The sequence below is a fragment of the Lampetra planeri genome, chromosome 10, assembly GCF_965212315.1.
Source record: "Lampetra planeri chromosome 10, kcLamPlan1.2.h2, whole genome shotgun sequence".
Lineage (NCBI taxonomy): Eukaryota > Metazoa > Chordata > Hyperoartia > Petromyzontiformes > Petromyzontidae > Lampetra > Lampetra planeri.
The window spans coordinates 13859194-13880687 of record NC_136116.1 but is presented as its reverse complement, the minus strand read 5'-3'; the positions used below and the strand labels follow the sequence as shown (position 1 = coordinate 13880687).

The 21494-nt window shown below is 47.9% G+C and overlaps 1 protein-coding gene across 9 annotated transcripts in view; it reads right to left on the bottom strand.

Annotated features, from left to right (window-relative positions):
- The window catches only part of LOC144721063 (trafficking kinesin-binding protein 1-like), an 85434-nt gene that overhangs the window by 11310 nt on the left and 52630 nt on the right, over positions 1-21494 (bottom strand). For 8 of the 9 annotated variants that reach the window (XR_013585833.1, XM_078598394.1, XM_078598396.1 and 5 more), the window contains 12 exons: positions 17955-18071; positions 17036-17142; positions 15018-15129; positions 14181-14280; positions 13307-13437; positions 11913-11987; positions 10816-10956; positions 8466-8533; positions 6831-7076; positions 6117-6478; positions 1945-2109; positions 437-536 (listed from right to left, as the gene is read on the bottom strand). Coding sequence is in view for 8 of the 9 variants with exons in the window: in XM_078598394.1 (XP_078454520.1) it covers positions 437-536; positions 1945-2109; positions 6117-6478; positions 6831-7076; positions 8466-8533; positions 10816-10956; positions 11913-11987; positions 13307-13437; positions 14181-14280; positions 15018-15129; positions 17036-17142; positions 17955-18071 (1724 nt within the window). In the remaining variant the exon portion in view is untranslated. The remainder of the gene's footprint in view (positions 1-436; positions 537-1944; positions 2110-6116; positions 6479-6830; positions 7077-8465; positions 8534-10815; positions 10957-11912; positions 11988-13306; positions 13438-14180; positions 14281-15017; positions 15130-17035; positions 17143-17954; positions 18072-21494) is intronic. The other variant, XM_078598390.1, reaches the window with a different exon arrangement.

Here is a 21494-nt window from a genome sequence, read left to right as displayed (position 1 = left end):
GTGGCTTTTGTTGAGCACTCTAAAATGACTTTAATGTCATCGAGTTAACTAAGTGACAGCCTATTGACACACACGAGCAAGTCTGCAATGGAAGTGTAGGTGACCGCAGTAACGTATTGACAATTGTGACAGTTTCTAAATTACAGAAGGTGAATTTAACATTCGTGGCTGATGTTTCTACACCGACGCTTCATAGCGTCCTCTTCTTGTTCAACATGCCACACGGTCAAGAGCACCGCACTACAAGGGGACTATGCAGAACAACAACAACACCACAACAACAACACGGTTACATTGCCAGCCATCCCTCTCTATACCAGGCCGCAGGCTCATTCACAATGGCAAATGCAAGAGCGGCGAGGCATCTTTGGGACGGCACAACAGCAGCATCATCCGACACCAAGTCCCGAGCATCATGGCGAGTGCAAGGGCTCACCTGGTGGTGATGGCCGTCACATCCGAGGGGTGCATGATTCGACACGTGGTGAGCGTATACGTGTAGTTGGTCTGGGACACGCACTTGCTGGGGAAGTACACTGGGGGCAGAACGGGGGGAACAAACGGTGGGGGGAGGGGGGGGGAAGGTCAGGGACGGGAGGTAAGGGATAGCAGTGGGTGTGAAACACATTAATTGTGCTCACCCGGGACCTCACGCAAGCATTGGACAATGGTGGGGAAATGTGCCAGGCAGCCCCTGGTTACCATCAATCGCTACACTGAAGGTCACGGTGCAGAGGTCGTTAGGGTCTATGTTAATTATTATGGCCAACCTTGTCATAACTTGATTCCTCATGCTAGATCTCACTTCTGTTGCATAGACGTGAGATGACACCTCTTCACTGTTCTTTCAGCATCCCGCCATCCAGCTTCACATCCCCTCCTGGGTCGTCAGCCTCTCGGTGTCACCACCAGAAATCAGATTGCAATACTTTTTTTAAAATACCAACCACGTAATCAGCTGTCAGAGACTGGTTGATGACTTTGAGAATGCTTACTTTCCAAGTCACCCTCTTGAAGTGGGTTCCTGGAATAAAACTGCCTATTTTTCCCCGCACACGTAAAGTGGATCTGTGTCACCCGAGATGATGAAGGATACGCGAGGGATTTGATGAGACCAGGGGTTGACATCACGGCAGGACAAAGTAAAATGGAACTTGGGCTACGGGCATGTGCACTCGTAAAGTGTTTATACACAAACACGTCTTAAGACGGCATAACGAAGGGCAATGTGGAGTAGGCAAGGTAAGGAAAGAGACAATGTTTGAAAGGGACTGTTAAGTGGGAAGGAAGGTGTAGAGTATGATGGTACCAGGCACCAAGTAAAGAACACCATCGTAGCGTGTAAATGAAAAGAAAATGGATGAGGAGGAGGGGAACGTCTTGGCCTTGAACTTGAACTACAAGGGCAAGAGACCGGCAGATGGAAAGATATTTCAATTGAGATTGCCCAGGGGATTTGACAGGTTGGTTGTTGGAGCCACTGACACGTGGACGGGAGAAGAAATTGAGCAATTCACCGGCTGAAGTCAATCGTTACGCACACGATACATGCATCGAACAGTGCATGTAAACATCTATTTTTTTTTTTACTCATATACATGTAGAAGTTGTTTTATTTTAAGCTGCCAAAATAAGAATTGAGTCATGAATAGACTCGTGGCACTGAATAATGGCAATTCATTGGAGGATCTTGAAGACGGCGCAGGGGCGATCCTGTCACCAGTGGAGAGACGTGAGGACTGGAGCGATGTGGTCTGTGCTCGAGGACACGAGCAAGAAGTCTGGCAGCAGCACTTCTGAGTCATCTGGAGTTTTTGGGTGGGGGACGAGGTCGCAGGGGAGAGATTTGCGGTATCCAAGGCGAGAAGACACGGGCCTCCGCAAGCGGATGCACCGCGGCAGGGGGGACGGGCGGCCGGTGAGATGGCCACAAAGCGGCCTCACCTGGCTCGTCCTCCTCGTAGTCGCTCATCCGGTAGATGGGATGACCCCACGAGGGCGGGGGGAGGGTAGGCCACGAGTCCTTGGTGATGACGCCGGGGCGTGCGTCCAGGATCCCGCCCAGGTGCGGCTGGGCCAGCTGCTGCCACTGCTGCAGCGTCATGGAGCCTGCTCGAGCACGGCAAAGGGCGACACGCGCGCGGAATCCCCCGCTTAGCCCCGCGGGACGCCGCCCTGCCAGAGCAAGCGCTGCTGGAGAGTCGCCGCACAGACCCCGCCGCCCCCCCCACGACCCCCACCCATCGAGGGTGGGCACAGCAAAACGGTGGCCACGTTCGTCTGCCCGGCGCCGACGGTGGAAATACTGCGGAAAGTATTCATTTGTTTGGGATGACGCTGACCCAGACCACGTTCAGATATGGATTGCCGCGTGTGTTACCCACGGCTGAATCAGGGCGGCTGGGATTACAGTGTTGAACTCAAACCTCCAGTTGGCCTACAGATGTATTCACACACAATACACGTGCAAATGACTGTAAGAGCAAATGGTGTTGGTAGACACCTATGAATGCTTGCATGGAAATTTAGTGGTTGTGTGGCCAGCACCACAAGCGTCAGCCTTTGTCTCCACAGCGCCACGGGTTGCACTGAGCCGGGCTAAGTTGACCTATAACACGACCAAGACAGGTTCGGACACCATCTGCCAATTATGAAATTGAATCGACATTTCCAGGTTCATACCACAATACCACTGCTCCCCAAGCACACAAAAATTACAAATATTCCACCCCCCCCCCCCCTTGTGTAGCCTTTAACAAACTGATGGGACAAATAGTTTAACAGACGGAATTGAGTGAAGCACCTATTAGGACCAGCACAGTGCATGAGTGTAGCCAGCGTCATGCCTGCCCACCATCGTCTCCCCACTGTCGATGTTTACACGTCGCACCAAGCACTCGTGTACGGAGGAACTGTCCTCGCCCGTGACGTAGGCCATAGCCGGGAACTCCAACGAGGTCATTGGGTTTGTTGCAGATTGCACTAGCCACTGCACCACCGCTTCCCACATGGACCACACATGCACACACGTGTGTCGTCAGATGGACTAAAAAAAAAACTACCGGTGCAGAGTCAAGCTGGGCCACAAAAACGATGTGGTGAAAGTGCCTGTTATGAACTTTGTGTAAAGTTAACGCTTCACGTAACCAGTCGTGTTGGATGTGGAGGGCAGGAAGTAATGCAGGCAGTCAAGCTCACGACAGTCGATCTCTTACCAAGGTTTTGTTCTGGACATACACACACACACACACACGTGTTCATATGTAATGCCTGGTCAGGTGGCATTGTGGTCGTGTGTTTAATTCACAAAAGGAGGGCTGTAAGATCCATTGGAGGTCAACTCAGCCCAACTTCCCTCTGGTGTAGATGAAATGGGAATCGCTTTGTGAAATGTGAACATATGGAGAGAGATCAGACACTGCCGCTGGAACTGTGAATATCCACATCTCTGCAGGTTACTCAGACAATGATGTTTGCATGATTCAAGAGGATTGCCCCCCCCCCAACTGAATATTTCCAGTTTTTCTAAATAACATTTTCTTTGCGTATTAAAACAGTGAGATTTCTGAGAAAAAGCAGCGCGTAAAAATCATGTCTCACATATAACGCTATTGATTGGAGATGGACAAAATGTATAGAGTACCAGACAGTGGCTGAGGCATAATTTTTAATAAGAAATTAATGATAAAGAAGCCAAAAATAAGGTACAGAAATCAAAAACACACAAATTAAACAAAGAATGCTTTCAGGCTGAAAAGGACATATCTTAACATCTTTACAAGATGTATGATTTAAAAATGTTTATCAGCAACTGAAATGTCATAATTTTGATTGCAAAAATGTAAACAAAATAATCCATAGCCAAGGCCTTTCAGGATGTGTAATATTACATAGCTTCCAACTTTCAAAAGTCAAAGGCAACACTGATTTTTGGCCATAATAGCACTCTTAATTTTGTTGAATTTTGTCTCAGACCAATGAGTGAGCGAATGTTCATAGCAGAGGGGACGGCAAAGGAGCAGACACTGAGCCTCAGTGATTCTGCGACTAAACCGAGATCACGATCGAAAATGTAATATTCGAGGAAGGTGCCAGACTCATCCAGCCAGGTTGGCACTTTGGTTCCATCATCCAACTCACAACCAAAATGCAATAAGTTCAACTCCTGGTTGGGGATCGACTTGGGACACCATCCTCCCATGCCGACAACCGCTCTTTTATAGTCAAGAGCGGTTTTCCTCGCCGTCATCTTGAGAATGTGGAATTTCCTTGAGAGGCTCGGGGTCACTAATGGAGATGAGCACTACTGCTCTATTCTCATGGTAAAAAAATAACGAATTATCTCCAATTTTCTTCAATGCATGATATACATATAATAACAAAACAATTAGAGCTCAAAGCATTCCTGTATATATCAAATAATGCACCGTCAATTAAAAACAGTTGGCAGCTACAAATAGGTGATTAAATAATATTAAAATAAAACAATGCAACAAAAGACACTCAAAGAAGTTCAAGCGATAGGCAAGAAAGACAAAATCACATTGCTAAGAAAATCCAAAGACGATTTAAAGAGAAAAACAAGAGATGAAGAATGCATTTACAGATGGACATGGCGAGTGGTTTCAAACGTGATTGGTGAACAACAAAAAAGCTTCACATATTCATGTGACAGCGACGAACGACACACAAGCACATCAGACGCAATCATCAGCAGCAAAAGCTTTCACTGACCAATGTGATTCCTTTACCAATTTTAGTGCAAAAACGGTCGTATCATTTTAAAACAGCCGTAATATATACAGGTACATTTTAAACCATCTTCATAACAAAAAAGATGTTTACGATATAAATATATTTTTCTAATTTGTAATTTTGCATGTTCCTGTTTGGCATACGAAACCTTGGCTTGTTTAGAAGAGTTGATGAGAAATTTCAAGTGCTCATGTGTATGAAGTCAACAGCAGTTGTGCCATGGATAGACTGCCCTTGCCATAGTAATGGCAACCACTGGCTCAGAGAAGCCGATGCAGAGGAGCAATGCCCAATGCATAATTGAGCGAGAAGACGCTTCTGTTTAAACTCCTTACATGTGTGAATCATGATTAGTGCTCAGGCAATACGTACGGGTGATGGTCTACTCATCATGTGAATGATACAAAAGGGTCTCGAGCAGTCATTTAGTAACTCATAATTTACTGTGCGGCTGCGTTCATTGAACAGTTGACTTCATGAGCACAGCTCAGCGATGAGTGAGCTGGACACTGGCTTAAAGATTCAAAGTGTCTCCGAGCACACACGAGCACTGGGGAAACACTCATCTCTCCACCGCTCGTCCAGTGGTGGAAATTCCACATTCCTATTTCCCGGAATGAACAAACTCCACCTCAGTTTTTCTAGTCTCAGGCAACGTGCAAGTACGTGGGATGGTTGCGTCATCGAGGTTTCTCTGCCAGCCAGATACATAATTATCATTATGCACCGTCTTGGCAGGTCATGGGTAACCAACAAAACAAACGCATAGAAACTCGCACTGACGCGAGGGCGGGAGGTGCGGTGTCTACTCGTCTGACCCGCACGAGGAAGCACGGACAAACGCGGATAAATAGGATGCATTGGCAGCTACGTCAGAGTTATCTTATCTGTGCAAGATCGTGAATAATATAAAGAAGCGATGCATGGATAATTCGAATCTCCACGGATAGATTTTAGCGAATCGATAAGCTGGTATTTGGGAGCGCAGACGAGAGGAGTTGCACATGTCTTACGCTTGCGCACTCCAAACATCAACGGCTGCATGTACACGATTCATCTGGAACTGGAAAAACCGAGGCAGAATTTCGTTGACTCTTCAAACTGGAGGGGGGGGGGGCACCACCTCCTGTCTCTAAAGCTGACAGCGAGCGCCGCTCGTGGCCCACGGAGACGGAGCCCCGGTACCAACGCGCCGCGTCAGAGGATCTCAAAGAGGCAGCCGAGCGTGCTGTCCTTAAAGAAGAACGTGCGGTGCGTGGGGAGGCCGTGCGTGGCGCGCGCGGGCCGGCTAAGGGGGGGCGGCCGCAGCCGGAGCAGCAGGAAGGACAGGAGGGAGCGTCGCCCCGCGCGCGGCGCGTCACCTTCCAGCGGCTTGACGATCTGCAGCTTGTCCGGCAGGTACGAGCGGAACGCCAGCGACATGGACGAGTGCGAGTCGACCGACGCCGACGAGGCGGACGACGAGTGAGCGCCGTCCGACAGTCGACCGCCGTCGCCGTCGTTGCCGCTGCCGCAGCCCGGCGTCGGGGGGCGACCGCTTCCGCCACCGGCGCTGCCGGCGCCGTCGCGGCCCGAGGCCAGCTCGGCGAGACGGCGCTCCCACTCCTCCTCCATGAAGCGCCGCTCGCTCAGGTAGGCCTCGCGCCGCAACGACAGGCGGTGCAGAGCAGTCTCCAGGTCGTGCGAGCCTGGCGTGCCCGGCTGGCCCGGCCGCCTGTCGTCGCTGGGCGGGGGGGAGGGAGGGAGGGGAGGGAGGGAAGGAGGGGGGGAGGGGGAGGGAGGTGTGGGCACGCGACTCGCTACGCTCGAGGGGAATGACCCGAACAAAAAATACGAGCTCCAAGGGAGCGTGCCAAGCTGCGAGATGCAATATCGAAGCTTCGTTAAAAGATAAAAAAAGACAAACCTCCAGCAATCAATGAACGTACGAAAGAACACGTGCATGAACGAAACGATACTGCTTTTTGGAACCCATGACTGCTGCTGGCGGAAGGTTCTGTGTGAACGCTGAAAGAAGCTCGGGGGAAGGGGGCGGCAGAGGCGGGCGCAGGAGGCTGACGAGGGGCAGCACTGACTTGTGGTTGAGGGCGTCGACGTCCAGAAGGAGGCTGCGCATGCGGTTGTCGAGCAGCGCCGCGGAGGAGAAGTCCGAGCCGTAGAGGCCGGACCGCGGCGACGCCGTGCCGCTGTGGGGCCGCGACGCTCGCGCCGAAGTCTGGTTCGAGCCCGGGATGGGGAGCGGAGAGAGGCAGCACGAGGCGGAGCGCCGCGCCGTCTGGTTGACGATGCGCACCGTGTCGAACACGCGCTTCTGGTGGCCCCTGCGAGAGAGCGACGAGCCAGGGTTTGGCACCGAACTGGAAGTTTTGGCAACCAGGCATTTTGCCCGCAAGCCAGTCGTTGAGTTGACTCACCACACATTCGGATTTAAATCATTTGCCGGCTGACTAAAGCTGACGTTTATGTTGCGAAACGTGCGTGATAAGACTAGCCGCAAGATTGGCTTGTGGGTCAAATGTTTGGTTGCCCGGCAGCCAAGTCTAATCCTGCTGCCTAGATCCCAAGTTGCAGCCAGTGCTTAAATTACTCTTTGGGAAGGGTTCGGTTTGGCATAAAGGTTCATCATCTCATAGCAATGACCCAGCTCCAAATAGATCCTGGCTTTATCATGCCGGTTTCAGACATCCACAATAAACTTGGGTTCTCAAGAGTAGCCAGTTGACAGTCTCAGTCTGGTCACAGAAGGACTCCTAAAAATGGCATTGTATTAATTTTAACATGTCAATTATGTCGATATATTACACCTCTAACAAGTAAAAAAAAAACCGGGTTAATCTCAATGTGGCAAGCACAATGTGCCAGACATTTAATAATACGGAGCACCAAGCGTGGAAAAGAGGCCTAGTGAAGCCACTGCAGGAGTAGTTCTGTAACGTCACCTTCCAGGGGCCTTTTTTCTTGTTACGCTGGACATCAACGTTCACTTTGAGGTTTCCATGCTAAAATTACAATGTCTCATTATAAAATTACACCATTAGTTTAACCTGAATATGATATGGAGCAAAAAATAAAACCTTCTCCTATCAATGGCATTGATATGGGCAAGTCTGCTGGCACGCGGGTCTCTCTTGCAAAGCAGCCTTTGGCTGAATGTTACTTGGCCGTGTCACCAAGTAAATCTGAACTGAACTGGCACGCAACTCTACAGCAGCACTTTGAGAGCCGAGCCCAGCGTGAGCTATGATACTCGCAAACTGCTGCACCGCGATGTGGCCAGGAGGTGTCAGTACAGCGAAAGAGCTCATACCCCGTGTGAACACAGAGTTTCTTTCCCTGGCGTGCGTTGGTTTCCGTGGGTACGCACATTACCTGCTAATTTTTAAATGCACCTTAACAATGGATTGGCAAAATTTCCGCTGCAGGGATATTCTTGAAATAAAGTTCATAAATCTGCATGAGCCCCCAGCTGTTGCATCCATAGCACTCGATCAAAGGCACGTGCCACCAAGCCGAGCCTTCGACAGAGTCATTCTATGGACCCTGAGGGAATTAATAATTCAGCCAAAACCAGAGTAGAACATTTCTCATTGTAAGTCAAAAGCTCTCTCAACAAGCCTCTGGAAATTAGGCGCTGGTGGTGCAGCTGTTAGTGCCAAGTTGATGCTGGTGTGCATGCAGTCAGCGATGTAGAATGGCTGCGGGGTGCGTACTTGTGACCCAGCTCGTCCCATCGCAACTCCTTTCTCATGGTGCCCTCGATTTCAGCCGCCAACGAGTCCTGCAGCATCATCAACAGCTCCATCATCATCATCAGCTCCATCATCATCAGCTCCATCATCATCATCAGCTCCATCATCATCAGCTCCATCATCATCATCATCATCAGCTCCATCATCATCATCATCAGCTCCATCATTATCATCAACAGCTCCATCATCATCAACAGCTCCATCATCATCAACAGCTCCATCCTCATCATCAGCTCCATCATCATCATCATCATCAACAGCTCCATCATCATCATCAGCTCCATCATGATCATCAACAGCTCCATCATCATCAACAGCTCCATCATCATCATCAGCTCCATCATCATCATCAACAGCTCCATCATCATCAACAGCTCCATCATCATCAACAGCTCCATCATCATCATCAGCTCCATCATCATCATCATCAACAGCTCCATCATCATCATCAGCTCCATCATGATCATCAACAGCTCCATCATCATCAACAGCTCCATCATCATCATCAGCTCCATCATCATCATCAACAGCTCCATCATCATCATCAACAGCTCCATCATCATCAACAGCTCCATCATCATCATCAGCTCCATCATCATCATCATCATCAACAGCTCCATCATCATCATCAGCTCCATCATCATCATCAGCTCCATCATCATCAACAGCTCCATCATCATCATCATCAACAGCTCCATCATCATCATCATCAACAGCTCCATCATCATCATCATCAACAGCTCCATCATCATCATCATCAACAGCTCCATCATCATCATCATCAACAGCTCCATCATCATCATCATCAACAGCTCCATCATCATCATCAACAGCTCCATCATCATCATCATCAACAGCTCCATCATCATCATCATCAACAGCTCCATCATCATCATCATCATCAACAGCTCCATCATCATCATCATCAGCTCCATCATCATCATCATCATCAACAGCTCCATCATCATCATCATCATCAACAGCTCCATCATCATCATCAACAGCTCCATCGTCATCATCATCATCAACTCCATCATCATCATCAACAGCTCCATCATCATCATCAACAGCTCCATCATCAACAGCTCCATCATCATCATCAACAGCTCCATCATCATCATCAACAGCTCCATCATCATCATCAACACTGCATGTAGCAGACAAACCCGAAGCATCAGTACAAATTCACGAGAAAAAAATCATCACCGTCAGCATGAGCCTCTTTAGTATCAGTGACAGCACCATCATTGTCATCAACACAAGCATTAGAAATGGCGCAAAGACCAGATTTAATATCGACAGACGAGTCTACAGCAGACAGCATCATCAGCAACAACAACATCACTAAGCAGCAAAAGCATCAATCATAATGTCTCCATGCTCGAATGAGCAATGGGTGGTCCTTACTCGATTGATGCTCAAAGCTAGTAGTGGAAATTCTACCTTTCTATGACAAGGCAAAGTCTCTCCAAAATACAATCAGCGTTGAACCAAATAAAATGATGCTCCTTTAATAATTCCATGTTTATAAAGCAGCTTCTTTAAAGTTAAACCTTGATTTGTAGAGTCAAAATCCCGGTTCAGATCGACGCAGCCAATCATTCCTTCTCAATATTCGTACCACTTTGTAGGAAGTTCAGAGTGGTTTTACTGAGAGTAAAGGGTCCATCGCAATGGGAATGAACAATTTTCTACACTGGCTCAGGGTCTAAAGTATAGATAAACACTACCCATGGGAACATTTTGATTATGACTACTATTATTACATCTGAATTCCTCATCTATGCCACAAAATAATGTGAGCGTCTGCTGGCAGGCCACGTGACGTCGCATGTCACATGCACAGGAACGATAATTCACGTGGCATTGTAATGCCATGACGGCTGTACGGGTGATCACCAATCATCATCCCTTGTCTGCAGATCTCTCGTCTCTATCCCTTGTGAATCTCTCTTTCATCGCACCGATCTGCATGGCTCGATGCGGCCATTCCACCAGGGGAAAAACCCTGATCAATATCAAAGTCAGTGCTTTCCCGCTCAAATAAACATGGGGTGCCTGCGGCTCTCTTTACAGCTTACAACCAGCTGTGCTAATTCCATATTCCAATGGTAGATTATAGAATCGTTGTCGAATTCTCACAAAACTGTAGCCAATTTTATCTACTCCGAGCGATGATGGGGCTGCGTCCGTGCCCACTTCAAGACCACAATCTTAACGGAACCTGTCTCACGTGAATAGCTAGACGGGGCCACAGCGAAGGAGCTGAAGGGGGAGAGAGAGGCGTGTTGTTTCTCTGCGATGCCGTTACCCGGGGGAACTGAGCGAGCGGGTGGAACCAGCGGTACGGGGTGGTGCTCGGGGCGATCTGGTTGCGCAGATTTTTCGCGTCCTCCTGCGCCTCGTGCAGCATGTCCGTGCACTCCGCCAGCTTCTCCTGCAGCTCCCGCACCTGGGCGACAAACGCGCACACACACACACACGTTTACAAAGACGAAGATAAAACCCCCCGTACACCTTTAACAGGGTGTTGGGGCAAGTGCTGGTATCACAACAAATTGACATTGAGTGGACTAATACATCAGGGTGTCTGTTTGCTAGGCTAGATGCACTTTGAGGCCACGGGAGGTATCGAAGGCGTGCTGACAGGAGATCATGGGACAGGCCCAGGTGTTATGGGTTGACAGACCGAGATAACTGGCAGATGCAGACACACACATGTGTATAAGACTCACGTACGCACACAGGCACACAAAGCATTTCACTTCCCTTCGTGATATCCTTTGTGCTACGAGCATGGTGCACAATCTGGAGAACCGGCTCACGCGAAGGGTTGCCGTGCCCTCTGCTCTACGGCTCGCGCAGAGAGAAAGTGGCGGTGGTGGCGGTAGCATGGTCACATGACAGGGCACCTCGCCTGGGAGCGCGCCCTCGTTTTGGCGTTGTCCTCTCTGCAGAGGGCGGCTGCCACCGTGGGAAGGCGCTACACATCCAGGTCATCTACCCTGTGCAGGCTCCAACATTGATAACTAAGAACTGAGGATCCAAATGCGCAGAGGTGATGGTCTCTGCCTGGTTTCCAATGCACAAAAAAACATCACATTTAACATTTGGTGTTTTGCTTGGTTTTACATATTCTGCCTTTGAAAATAATATATTTTTAAATGTTACCATCAGAGATTACTGTGTCACATGGTGTGGATAAAGAGACCAATTGAAGTTATTTCAGAAGTAGTTGTCACATCTTCCAGAGGCCATTCCTCGGTATGACGTGATGTGTACACTGCTCGCTATGACTCTGAAACGAATAAGAAACTTTGAATACAACTTGTGTATAAAATGCACGTGCAAAAGCAATGTCTAAGTGTGGTTAAGGGGACGTTCGCTGTGTGTGCAGAAGGTACAGACCTCAGCTGTGAGCTGTCTCTGAGCGTCCTTAGCTGCTCCCAGATGCTGTGACAACTCCTCATTTTCGGCCGAGTACTGCAACGACACAAACCAGCAGGCTGCAATGCAGTGCAATAACACAAACAGGATAGAGAATACCTGACCGCAGAGCGGTGTGGTTGATGCCAATGCAGAGCCAACGACTACCATTTCAAGACGACCACTGCTGAATTTACACCAAGTGGTACTCAGCGAAGGGTCAAGAGATGATTTGGCAAATACGTTGAGATGAGAATAAAATTTCAGTAGATATTTGTCAATCGGGAATTCCGTCGCTGTTGGTTGAAAGCCCAACAGAATGGAGTTCAATTCCCCGTTAGGAGTCCACCAAGCCCATCGTCTCTACATGGCTGATATAATAAATATGTTGTAGGAAGGAAAAACTCGCCCCAGCCATATCACTGTGGACTTCGCACCAATACCTCAGACGGCTGTAAAGAGGAGGTGGCTTCCACCCCACACTCATTTAATCTGTAAACTGCTTTCATAAAAAAACAATTATCTAGTTACCATTCTGCATAACACTATGATATGACATTTAAGGATACCGTAAAGACAAGAAAATAATGAAGGTGTGTACGAGCGCTTGTGCCATTTCCCTGCCAGATCCTCCAAACTGTTGCAAAGTCAATTCTAGACCACCAAGATTTGCTTCAGGGTCTCATCACCACCATCTGTTGCTCAGTCTTCTCCTCGGTCTTCGACTTTTGGATGCCCCCGCTGCTGCCTTTCCTGGTTGACATGGCAACTTGCTTCCTCCAGTCTAAAAGAAGAGTCCCATTCCGCTCACGTGCCATCCCACTCGTCACTTTTTTGTTTCGCTCTTCAGCAATTGTACTCGCGCTGTTGCCATGCCGTCACGAGGTGGATACTTTCCATTCAAAACTCTCGCAGCCATGGTCCTGTGTTGTACCACAGCCACCACAAGATGGCATCACGGAACCACTTCTGAAGTGCCTTCCACACGAGGCGGCTCTCCTCTTAAAGGTCCCAAACAGAAGTTCAACTGAATATTTGAATCTACAGAGCTGGAATATGCCGCAAAAAGTGACTTTAACAAAACATTGTGTATTCTTGGTTCTTTCGGTAAAGTCACGTAGAAGGGAAATAATAAAATAGTATTAATAAACGTGACTTTACCGAAGGAACCAAGAATATGAATCCCTCAAGTCACGAAAGCTTTAAAAATCAAAACATCGTGTGTGCAGCGATCAGTGGACGGGGCTTCACACCACCAACCGAAACCGCCGCCAGGATTCAAACCCTCGGCTTCACAAGTGGCGGCTTCAACGCCCTTGGACGACATCAGTTCCGGCGAACCAGCCGGCCGCCTCTTCATTCCCGGTGCCACTCACCGTTTTGACCTTCTTCTGCAGGTCGACGATCTGGGAGAGCAGCTGAGTGATTTCCTCCTGCTGCCTCAGCGCGTCCTCGCTGCGCCGTGACAGATCCTCTGTGAGCTGCGCGATGTGCGCGCTCGACGCTCCTGCAGGGGTTGCGGACGCACGCGCAAGCAGCGCCGTGAGCGCTCAAGCCGGGACGCAACGCACGGTCGGGCTGCCGACTGCCGTGGCACGTGTCAGAGGGAAAGGAAGTGATGGTGGCGGTGTTTAGCGGCAACCACAGCATTGGCCGCTATTACCTCCTGATCGACACCATAAACCTAACAGCAGGTGGATGGGTGTGCATTGGTATTCTCAGTGTATGTTGGTCCTAAGCCTAACAATACGTTGGTAAGATTGTTTTTGTTATCATCAGCAGTCTCAGCAGATATAACCCACGAAGCAATGCAAATAAAAAGAGAAAGCCAGGAAGATAAATTATAGACAGGCAGATAAGTGTAATTCATATAATGATTTACAAGTAAATTCCTCTGAATACATTTACCATTCTAGATTTGAAGTTTTCATGACTGCAAGGATTCATACTCTTTGGTTTTTTCAGTAAAGTCACGTCGATAAATAATTAAGTTGTTTTTCATTTATTTATTTTTTACCTACGTGACTTTACCGAAAAAACCAAATAGTACATTTACCATATTCATTAAATTGACTTGATTCTACAGCTGTTGTACACAACTAGAGCAGGATCGTGAGTTTCCTTGGGACAACCAGGGTGCTACGATGGGAATACGGATGGTTTAGTGAACCTCAGCAAATGAATAAATGAGAAAAAAGCCAAAAAAACCAAAAGGCAGCATGCAATGGGCACGCAGGATGACACACTCACGCATTTCCTCCTGGAACATACTTAGTTCCCGCACACAGTCCGTCACCAGCTGCTGCTCTTTCTCCTCGTAGTCCAGAGTCTCATTCTTCAAATGAGAGGCCTATTAAACAACAACGAAAAGTGGCATCATGTATTGTATAGGGGAAAGTCACCCTCAGGTCTCAAGACTCACTATCTAGAGCGTACTGAATTGGAATGTTTGGGTAATTCATTTTTTATGAAGTGTTATCCTTGTGTGGGAGGAGTACTCAGTAAAAATTGTTTAACTAAACTGATATTCCGTGTAGAAGTGCACTAAGGTATCAAATCTGTACCATTTAGAGGGACTGGCCCTCGATAAGAATGTTTAATTTCAACCACCGGCTCAAGGCCGCAATGGGGATTAGTGTGGCAGAATGTTAAAATGAGCAGGGAGAGCACGATGGCACATCAGTGGCATGACAACTCGGCGCGTCACTTGAGTTCTCAGATGAACAAACAAATAAACTTGTCTTGACCGGTGGCCCCTGCAAAACTGTGCAGCTGAGCTAAAGTGACTCAATGGCAAGTGTTGCAAACCACACAGTTATCCGACTATTCATTTCGTTACCGTAATTTTTTCTATCAGAGCCCATTTACAATTTGCAAACCACGTGGTAATCCAATTGTCTATTTTGTTTCCTTATTTTTTTTGTTCCATCACAGAAAACGTTTGTAATTAATGCAGCAAGTCGCATATGCATGGTAGGACCTCCGGGTCCTCACGTTGTGAGTGTCACGCAATGGAACGAAGCCAGGCTTCCTTGCCAGCGGAAGAGAGGATGAGTGACGGCGATTGTAAGGCACCCCCCCTCCCACCTCTGAGAGCAGTGAAAAGTTCTCATCCTCCAGCTCCTTGAGCTTGCGGTGGAAGCTGTCCATGTGCAGAACATTCTGACCGATGGACAGCGAGCAGCCAGAGCTCTCCATCCTGCACCACCCACACACACAGGTTGTTATTATTGTTTTGTTGTTGTTGTTGTTATTACACGTGTTTACCCAGGAAAGCCTCATTGAGTCTCAAAATTATTTTTCAATAGGGTAGTGTCAATTTTTTTTTAGCAGTAGGGGGGCAATGTTGCGATGGATAATCCTAATCGACTAGTTTTCAGATATATATTTTGGTAGCATTGGGATGTTTGGCCAATACCAGTTACATTGTATTTGATTGTTTTTAGCAATGGGAGGAAACCCCTGCATAACACGGGGAGAATATACAAACTCCACACAGAAAGGCACTCAAGTGGGAATCGAACCCAGCCCGTGATTGCTGCGAGGCCCCAGTGTGACCGCTGCGCAACCTTGCCGCCCAACTAAATGCCACAACCACAACAGGGAAGTTTGCCAGGTCCGAGAAGGTTTTACCCCCAGCTTTTAAAGCTACTAAACCACACACTTGTGCACACATCATGAGCCAATGAGGATACTTGCTTTGTGCTATAACCCTTATGTTTACGACATAAGGTGGTAGCAACAGACTTGAGAATACATTTAACGAAGAATTAACCAGCGGCCGTTTACACGATGAAAAAAAATCAAAGAGTTCTCAGCAAGGTTTGTGTCCATGATGACAAGGTCAAAGGTCATCACTGGCAATGCTGGTGCTGCCACCACACGTGACCATCGCTTGCTTCCTACTACCAAATCCCCGAGCTGTTGCACAGCCAACAAGTGATCTCCCTGGAGCACACCTATAGTTCACACATCTGGCTTTAGGTATTCTCTTTGGTCACCAATCTATGGGTGCCACTCGATTGCCATCGAGTAGGTCAATGGCATCCATGAAAAAGACTTAAATTGTAGACGGGTTGGCCGTTGCTAAGTGTCTGACCAGGCACCAACTACCACACCGTCAACATGAGCTCTCAGTGACAATTGAAGCAGATTAAAACAAATTAACTCCACAACCAAACATCATTGTCAAGTCGATATAAAAAATAAATGCCAAACAGTGAAACACACCACCTTTTAAAGACACAACCCCGATAGAGCGGACAGGTTTTATTTCTAGCCTGCAAACCTCTCCTGGGTTCCCCAGATTGTGTAACACAAGCGACAAAGAAGAAATTACTGATTGAACTCTGAATGCGAGGACACTTGGCACGCGCACAGTGTATGCTGCGAGCCCGCCACGTGAAGTCAATCGGGATGTGCCAGAGATTTAGTCGATTAGACGATTAGACGGTGTTTCATTCGAGGTGGTTTGTCAAACGGCTGTGGGACAATGTTGATTTGAAAAGGAAATAACAAAAAATACATTTGGTTTGTTTTGGGGTTGCATATTCAATTAAATCTAGAACATTCTGGAATCACGTTTCCCAGCAGATTATGATTTTTGGTGTGATTTGCTTACCTTTCCTTTAATGTGCACTCCTATCGTATTTTTATATCGTCGTTGGTAAAAGCTCTCTGACCTGCCCCGACTGAACATCTGTGGAAAAGAGCTTTAGAGCTCATCAGATTCCTTTCGCAGTATAAATACAGATTCCGATTCCTTCCCGTTTCGAGTCTTGCATGCACCACGCACGCGCTCCCACGCCACAGCACGTGCGTTCCGTCAGGGTGGCGAGATGTTAACTCCCTTGCCTGGTACGCAGGAAGTCGTTGGTTCGATTCCGACCCCGACGCCTGTATATTTAGAGTTTTTCCGTCTCTCTCCCCGTTGTCACGTGGATTTTTCTCTGGGTCCTCCAGTTTTCCCCTCCACATTTAGAAACATGCCCTTCGAGTATTTGGCTGCAATACATTTCTAAGTGATGAGCCACTTTGTTGAGGTATCAACTGTGGCCAGGTCGCTTCTGAAAAAGACCAATATGGTTGAATAGTTGAGTGCTTACGGCGGCGGCGAGGACTCCTCCGTGTCGTTGTCATTCTCGTCGGCCGTGCTCGTGTAGATGTGCAGGAGCTCCTCCTTCAAGGCCAAGTCGTGGCGCAGCTGCGCCACCTGGGGAGGCAGGGTTCTGGCTAAGTCGCGCGCTCGCAATTACCCACGCAGTCAAAGTCAAACGGCAAAGTCCAAACCGGAGTAGGCCAAGTGTGGTCGCTGTTGATCGTGATCCAGTGGTGGAAGTTCCACCTTCTTCTTAACGATGGAACCGGCATAAAGCAAGGGACGTCTGTATTTATGGAGTCACTTAAATGAGTACCTATTGCCTAACACGGGACAGAACTACTCCATCTTGATATCTAAAGTTTAGCTTGTAAAATACCATTCATCAGATATACGCATGCATTTTAATCAACGGAGTTGAGCTGCAGCAAATAGATAAATACACTGCATACTCGGCATGGGCTCGAGAACAGATGGGCAGATGTGTGGTACTGGAGGACATGACACTAATTGGACTTGCCAAAAGTGGGTACAGACAATCTCAAGATAGCCCTCCGTGGAGGAGGAGGCAGCAGGCTCCAGCAACAACAACAGGAGGTGACGGAGCAACTAAAACCACGTGATTCAGCACATTTGGGGGCGCAGGTGGAACACTTTACGGTCACCGCTGTCTGTTAACCCACAATACCTGTGAAAAAGAGCTTCATAGCTCATCGGATTCCTCTTCCAGTCGAAATAAAGATTCTGATTCCTGGTCCTGTCACGCGACCTCCTGTCAGCGAGCAATCCACACTTCACGCAGCCTCAGAGTGCACCTAGTTTGGCACAAGCCAACGTGGTGACCGCCACCGCCGCTTGGTGGAAAGTTGGCTGCCGTTGTCGAGGTCGCTCGTCGTAGGGGGGTGGGGGGGGGGGCGCCCCCTTACCTCCTCCGTGGTGTGCTCGATCTGCTCCTCCAGGATCTCATTGCGCTCCGTGAGCACTTTGATCTTCTTGAGGAGCGACTGCCCGATGCGTGCTGCCAGCTCCAGGTCACGCTCTTTCTGCACGGCAACAATGGTCGCGCGCCACCACCACCACACCCCGCATCACCAAAAGGTAAAGGTGCAGTCCTGCAATGTCCTCCTCGTGCCACTACTGGTAGAAGGACCTCAGGAGGACAATTTTTGGCCAGTTCTTCTATGCTAGTTCGACGGTCTTTAACAGAGGTGAGGGTACCCACACTTTACCCCACCGCACTCGACGTACCGATGTACTAAAGTGCCCGCAGAGTGCCCATGGGTGGACAGAGGTAGTTGAATTGAAGAAATGTTCCCACTGGGTCACCTGCCACACCAGGAGGAGACTGAAGCGGACTCGGTGAGATCTCCTTAAATAAAGTGAGCTAACAAATGTACTTTTTCTTAAAACACTCATCATAGGACATGGCAATCACCAGCTTACACAACCCACGTGCACCATGTTATGTGTGTGTACACTGTGTTAATACAGTGTACACACACACAACACATACACGGTGGACAACAACCCTCAGTGGCATGCTGCTGCTGTGTGGACTGTCAAGCCTGGCTGTGTCGTGTTTCATGGATTCAACACAATCGCCATGAAGCACACATTCTGCCATGACGTAAGCGGCCCTAATGATGCGGACTGTTTACACAATACACATGCATGTCTAAAGACAAAGATCCCCCATATAGCCTGTAAAAGACTGTTGGGGCAAGTGCTGTTAGCGAGCACCTGTGAAGGCCGGCACGGCACCCGAGGGGGTGGGTACCCAACACCACGCCCGGCCGCCTTTGTCTTCCCACTGGCGATGTTTACACACCACACCAGGTACTCACTTGAGGCTGAGTCGACCTAGGGGAGTCGACGTTTATACAACACAGCAGGTACTGCTTCAAGGTTAAGTCAAATGAGGGGAGACCCAGGGCAGGTTCAGATAACACTTGGTACTGATGATATCCAAGGCTGGGAATTTAAGCCATATAACTGGGTTCGAAGTCCGGTCTCTATCCAAAGCATCACACACACACTCACACCAACTAACACGTACATACACGCACACACAAATACGCACACATACATCAATGCACAAACACAAATGCCTTCCAATGTACGCACATGCACAAAAGTATGCGTACGGTAACATGCGTTCACACACAAACAAACCCATTGACATGCACACAAAAACCCACACACACACATGCACCCTCTGGGGTGACTTTAGAGATGAATGATTATAATAATTCTGCACTTCAACAGAATATTCCAATTATTTTCATTATGCAGCATGATCAATGTTCCTCATCGTATCCATTGCAGTGTCAGCTATCGTCATTTAGGGAAATAGCAGCGAGATGCAATATGAGATGCGTTACAGTATTGGTATACAAACACCCCTGTAAAAACCAAGTTACAGGAACATTAAGATCTGTCTTGCAAACTCCCAAACAGCTGCGAAGACAAATAACGATAATAAAAAAAATGTTTGCCAATTACTTATCAATTTTCCATACAGGAAAAATCTGGAATATCTGCAGAAAGTCGACGCATTAAGGATAACTTAGTGGCAACGTTTAATTTGGTAGTATTGGCTGACACTCACTGAGGCAAAGGGATCTTAATGGGACAACATTTTTGTCGTGCAACGATCAATACCTCTCATAATAGAGTTTTTTTTGGGTTAGATCGTGTAAATAGAAATGTGTCGTTAAACCCGCCACCACCCGACACAGCCAACTTGTAAGGGTTGTCACGTAAACAGAACGTGGCCAATTTGTCACTAGTACAGCACTAACCGGTGTGTTGGAGAGCCAAGCCACAACATTTACAATCTGAGTACGACGTTTCGCCAGTAACTACATCTAGCATCATCAGGCGACAGCCAGATTTACCGCTACACTTGAGCGCATGTCACTCGGACTGTAGCGCATCGTGCAACTACTGTGCCACAACGGCAGAAAACACACACAAAAATCCCCTGTATGGAATTTACACACATTTGAGGCAAGTGATGTTAGCAAGCACCTATGAAAGATGGCACGGTACATGAGGAGTTGGGTGGTTAGCACCACGCCCAGCTGCCTTGGTCTCCACGGTGGCGATGTTTATACACCACACCAGGTACTAATTTGAGGCTAAGTCGACCTAGGGGAGGCCCAGGATAGGTTTAGATAAACGTCACTGGTGTTGGCCGTGAACAGGAGTCGGACTCAGGTCACCTGGTTTGTAGCACAGTGCGCTAACCACTCTTCTACCAATGTCACAACGCCACACACTCTCGCACATACAGACATACGTGCAAACACGCACATGCACATGTATAATGTATCTAATTGTCAATGCGCCTCAAGACGCTGTACAAATATTGCGAAACGATATAAATGTGCGAACTCATATACGTGTGTGCGCACACGCAAACCCACACTTACATATAAAATGAATGAAAAACTAATTATTTACTTGCTCAAACAAGCCAGTAATATTTTACCTCCCAGAGTCAGTGATATAAATTCCACATTCTTATGGCTTGGGCCAGCGTGATCAATGGACACCCACGAGCGAGTTCGCACAGAGTGGTACCAATAACAACGACCACAAAAGGATGAAGGGCCAAGTCGACCGTGACTTGGGTCTCAAGTCGTGGCCTTTATATTTTCAGTGGGACGCTCCAACCAGTGCCACTTGGGTGGATGTTACCAACACAATAATATCACGAGCCGTATACATTTATAGAGGGAATTTAATGTTCCAATGCGTTGAAGCAAAACTGTTTATAGAAACAAGCAGAGTGTTTAACCAAAAACAGACTCGGGCATTTCGTAACCGCTGTGACGAACACTCACACTCAGGAATAGAGTCAAGGTGTCACATCTTTAATGTGCGGGTAAACGAGGCAATTTGTATTCATAAAAATACACGGTTATCATCATTAGCCATCTCACGGAACATACCAAATATTCAACTCGTGACAGATTTGCTTCCTAAACGGTGCACTTTGCATTGTGGTAAGCTACTGCCGGACCACAAATCCTCGAGGTTATTATCCATCACTGGGTGACTCCTCTTATCTACAAGTCAAGAATTGCGTGACTCTAATGCTTCCAGGAGACCACTTCCAAACTACGGATAGCACGAACAATATAATACATTCCTCGCTCCACTGCCATGATCTACAACAACCCCCAGAAATAATAGTCTGCATTTAGGACTTCAAGGGACCACTTCTAGAGATTGATTGGTGGAACAAGTATCAGCAAGAGTGGATAAGAGGATCATGATTGCAGGAAATATCAAAGTGCCTTAAATTCATACATTTAGAGCGCCGATTCAGATGTCAGCAATATTTGGACACCCACACAGCAGCTTTCTCTTATGAATGACATCACAGGGTAATGCGTACATTACATCATACCCACATCCAGCAGGACGCTGCTGCAGTCGGAGTGCTTGACTCACAATTG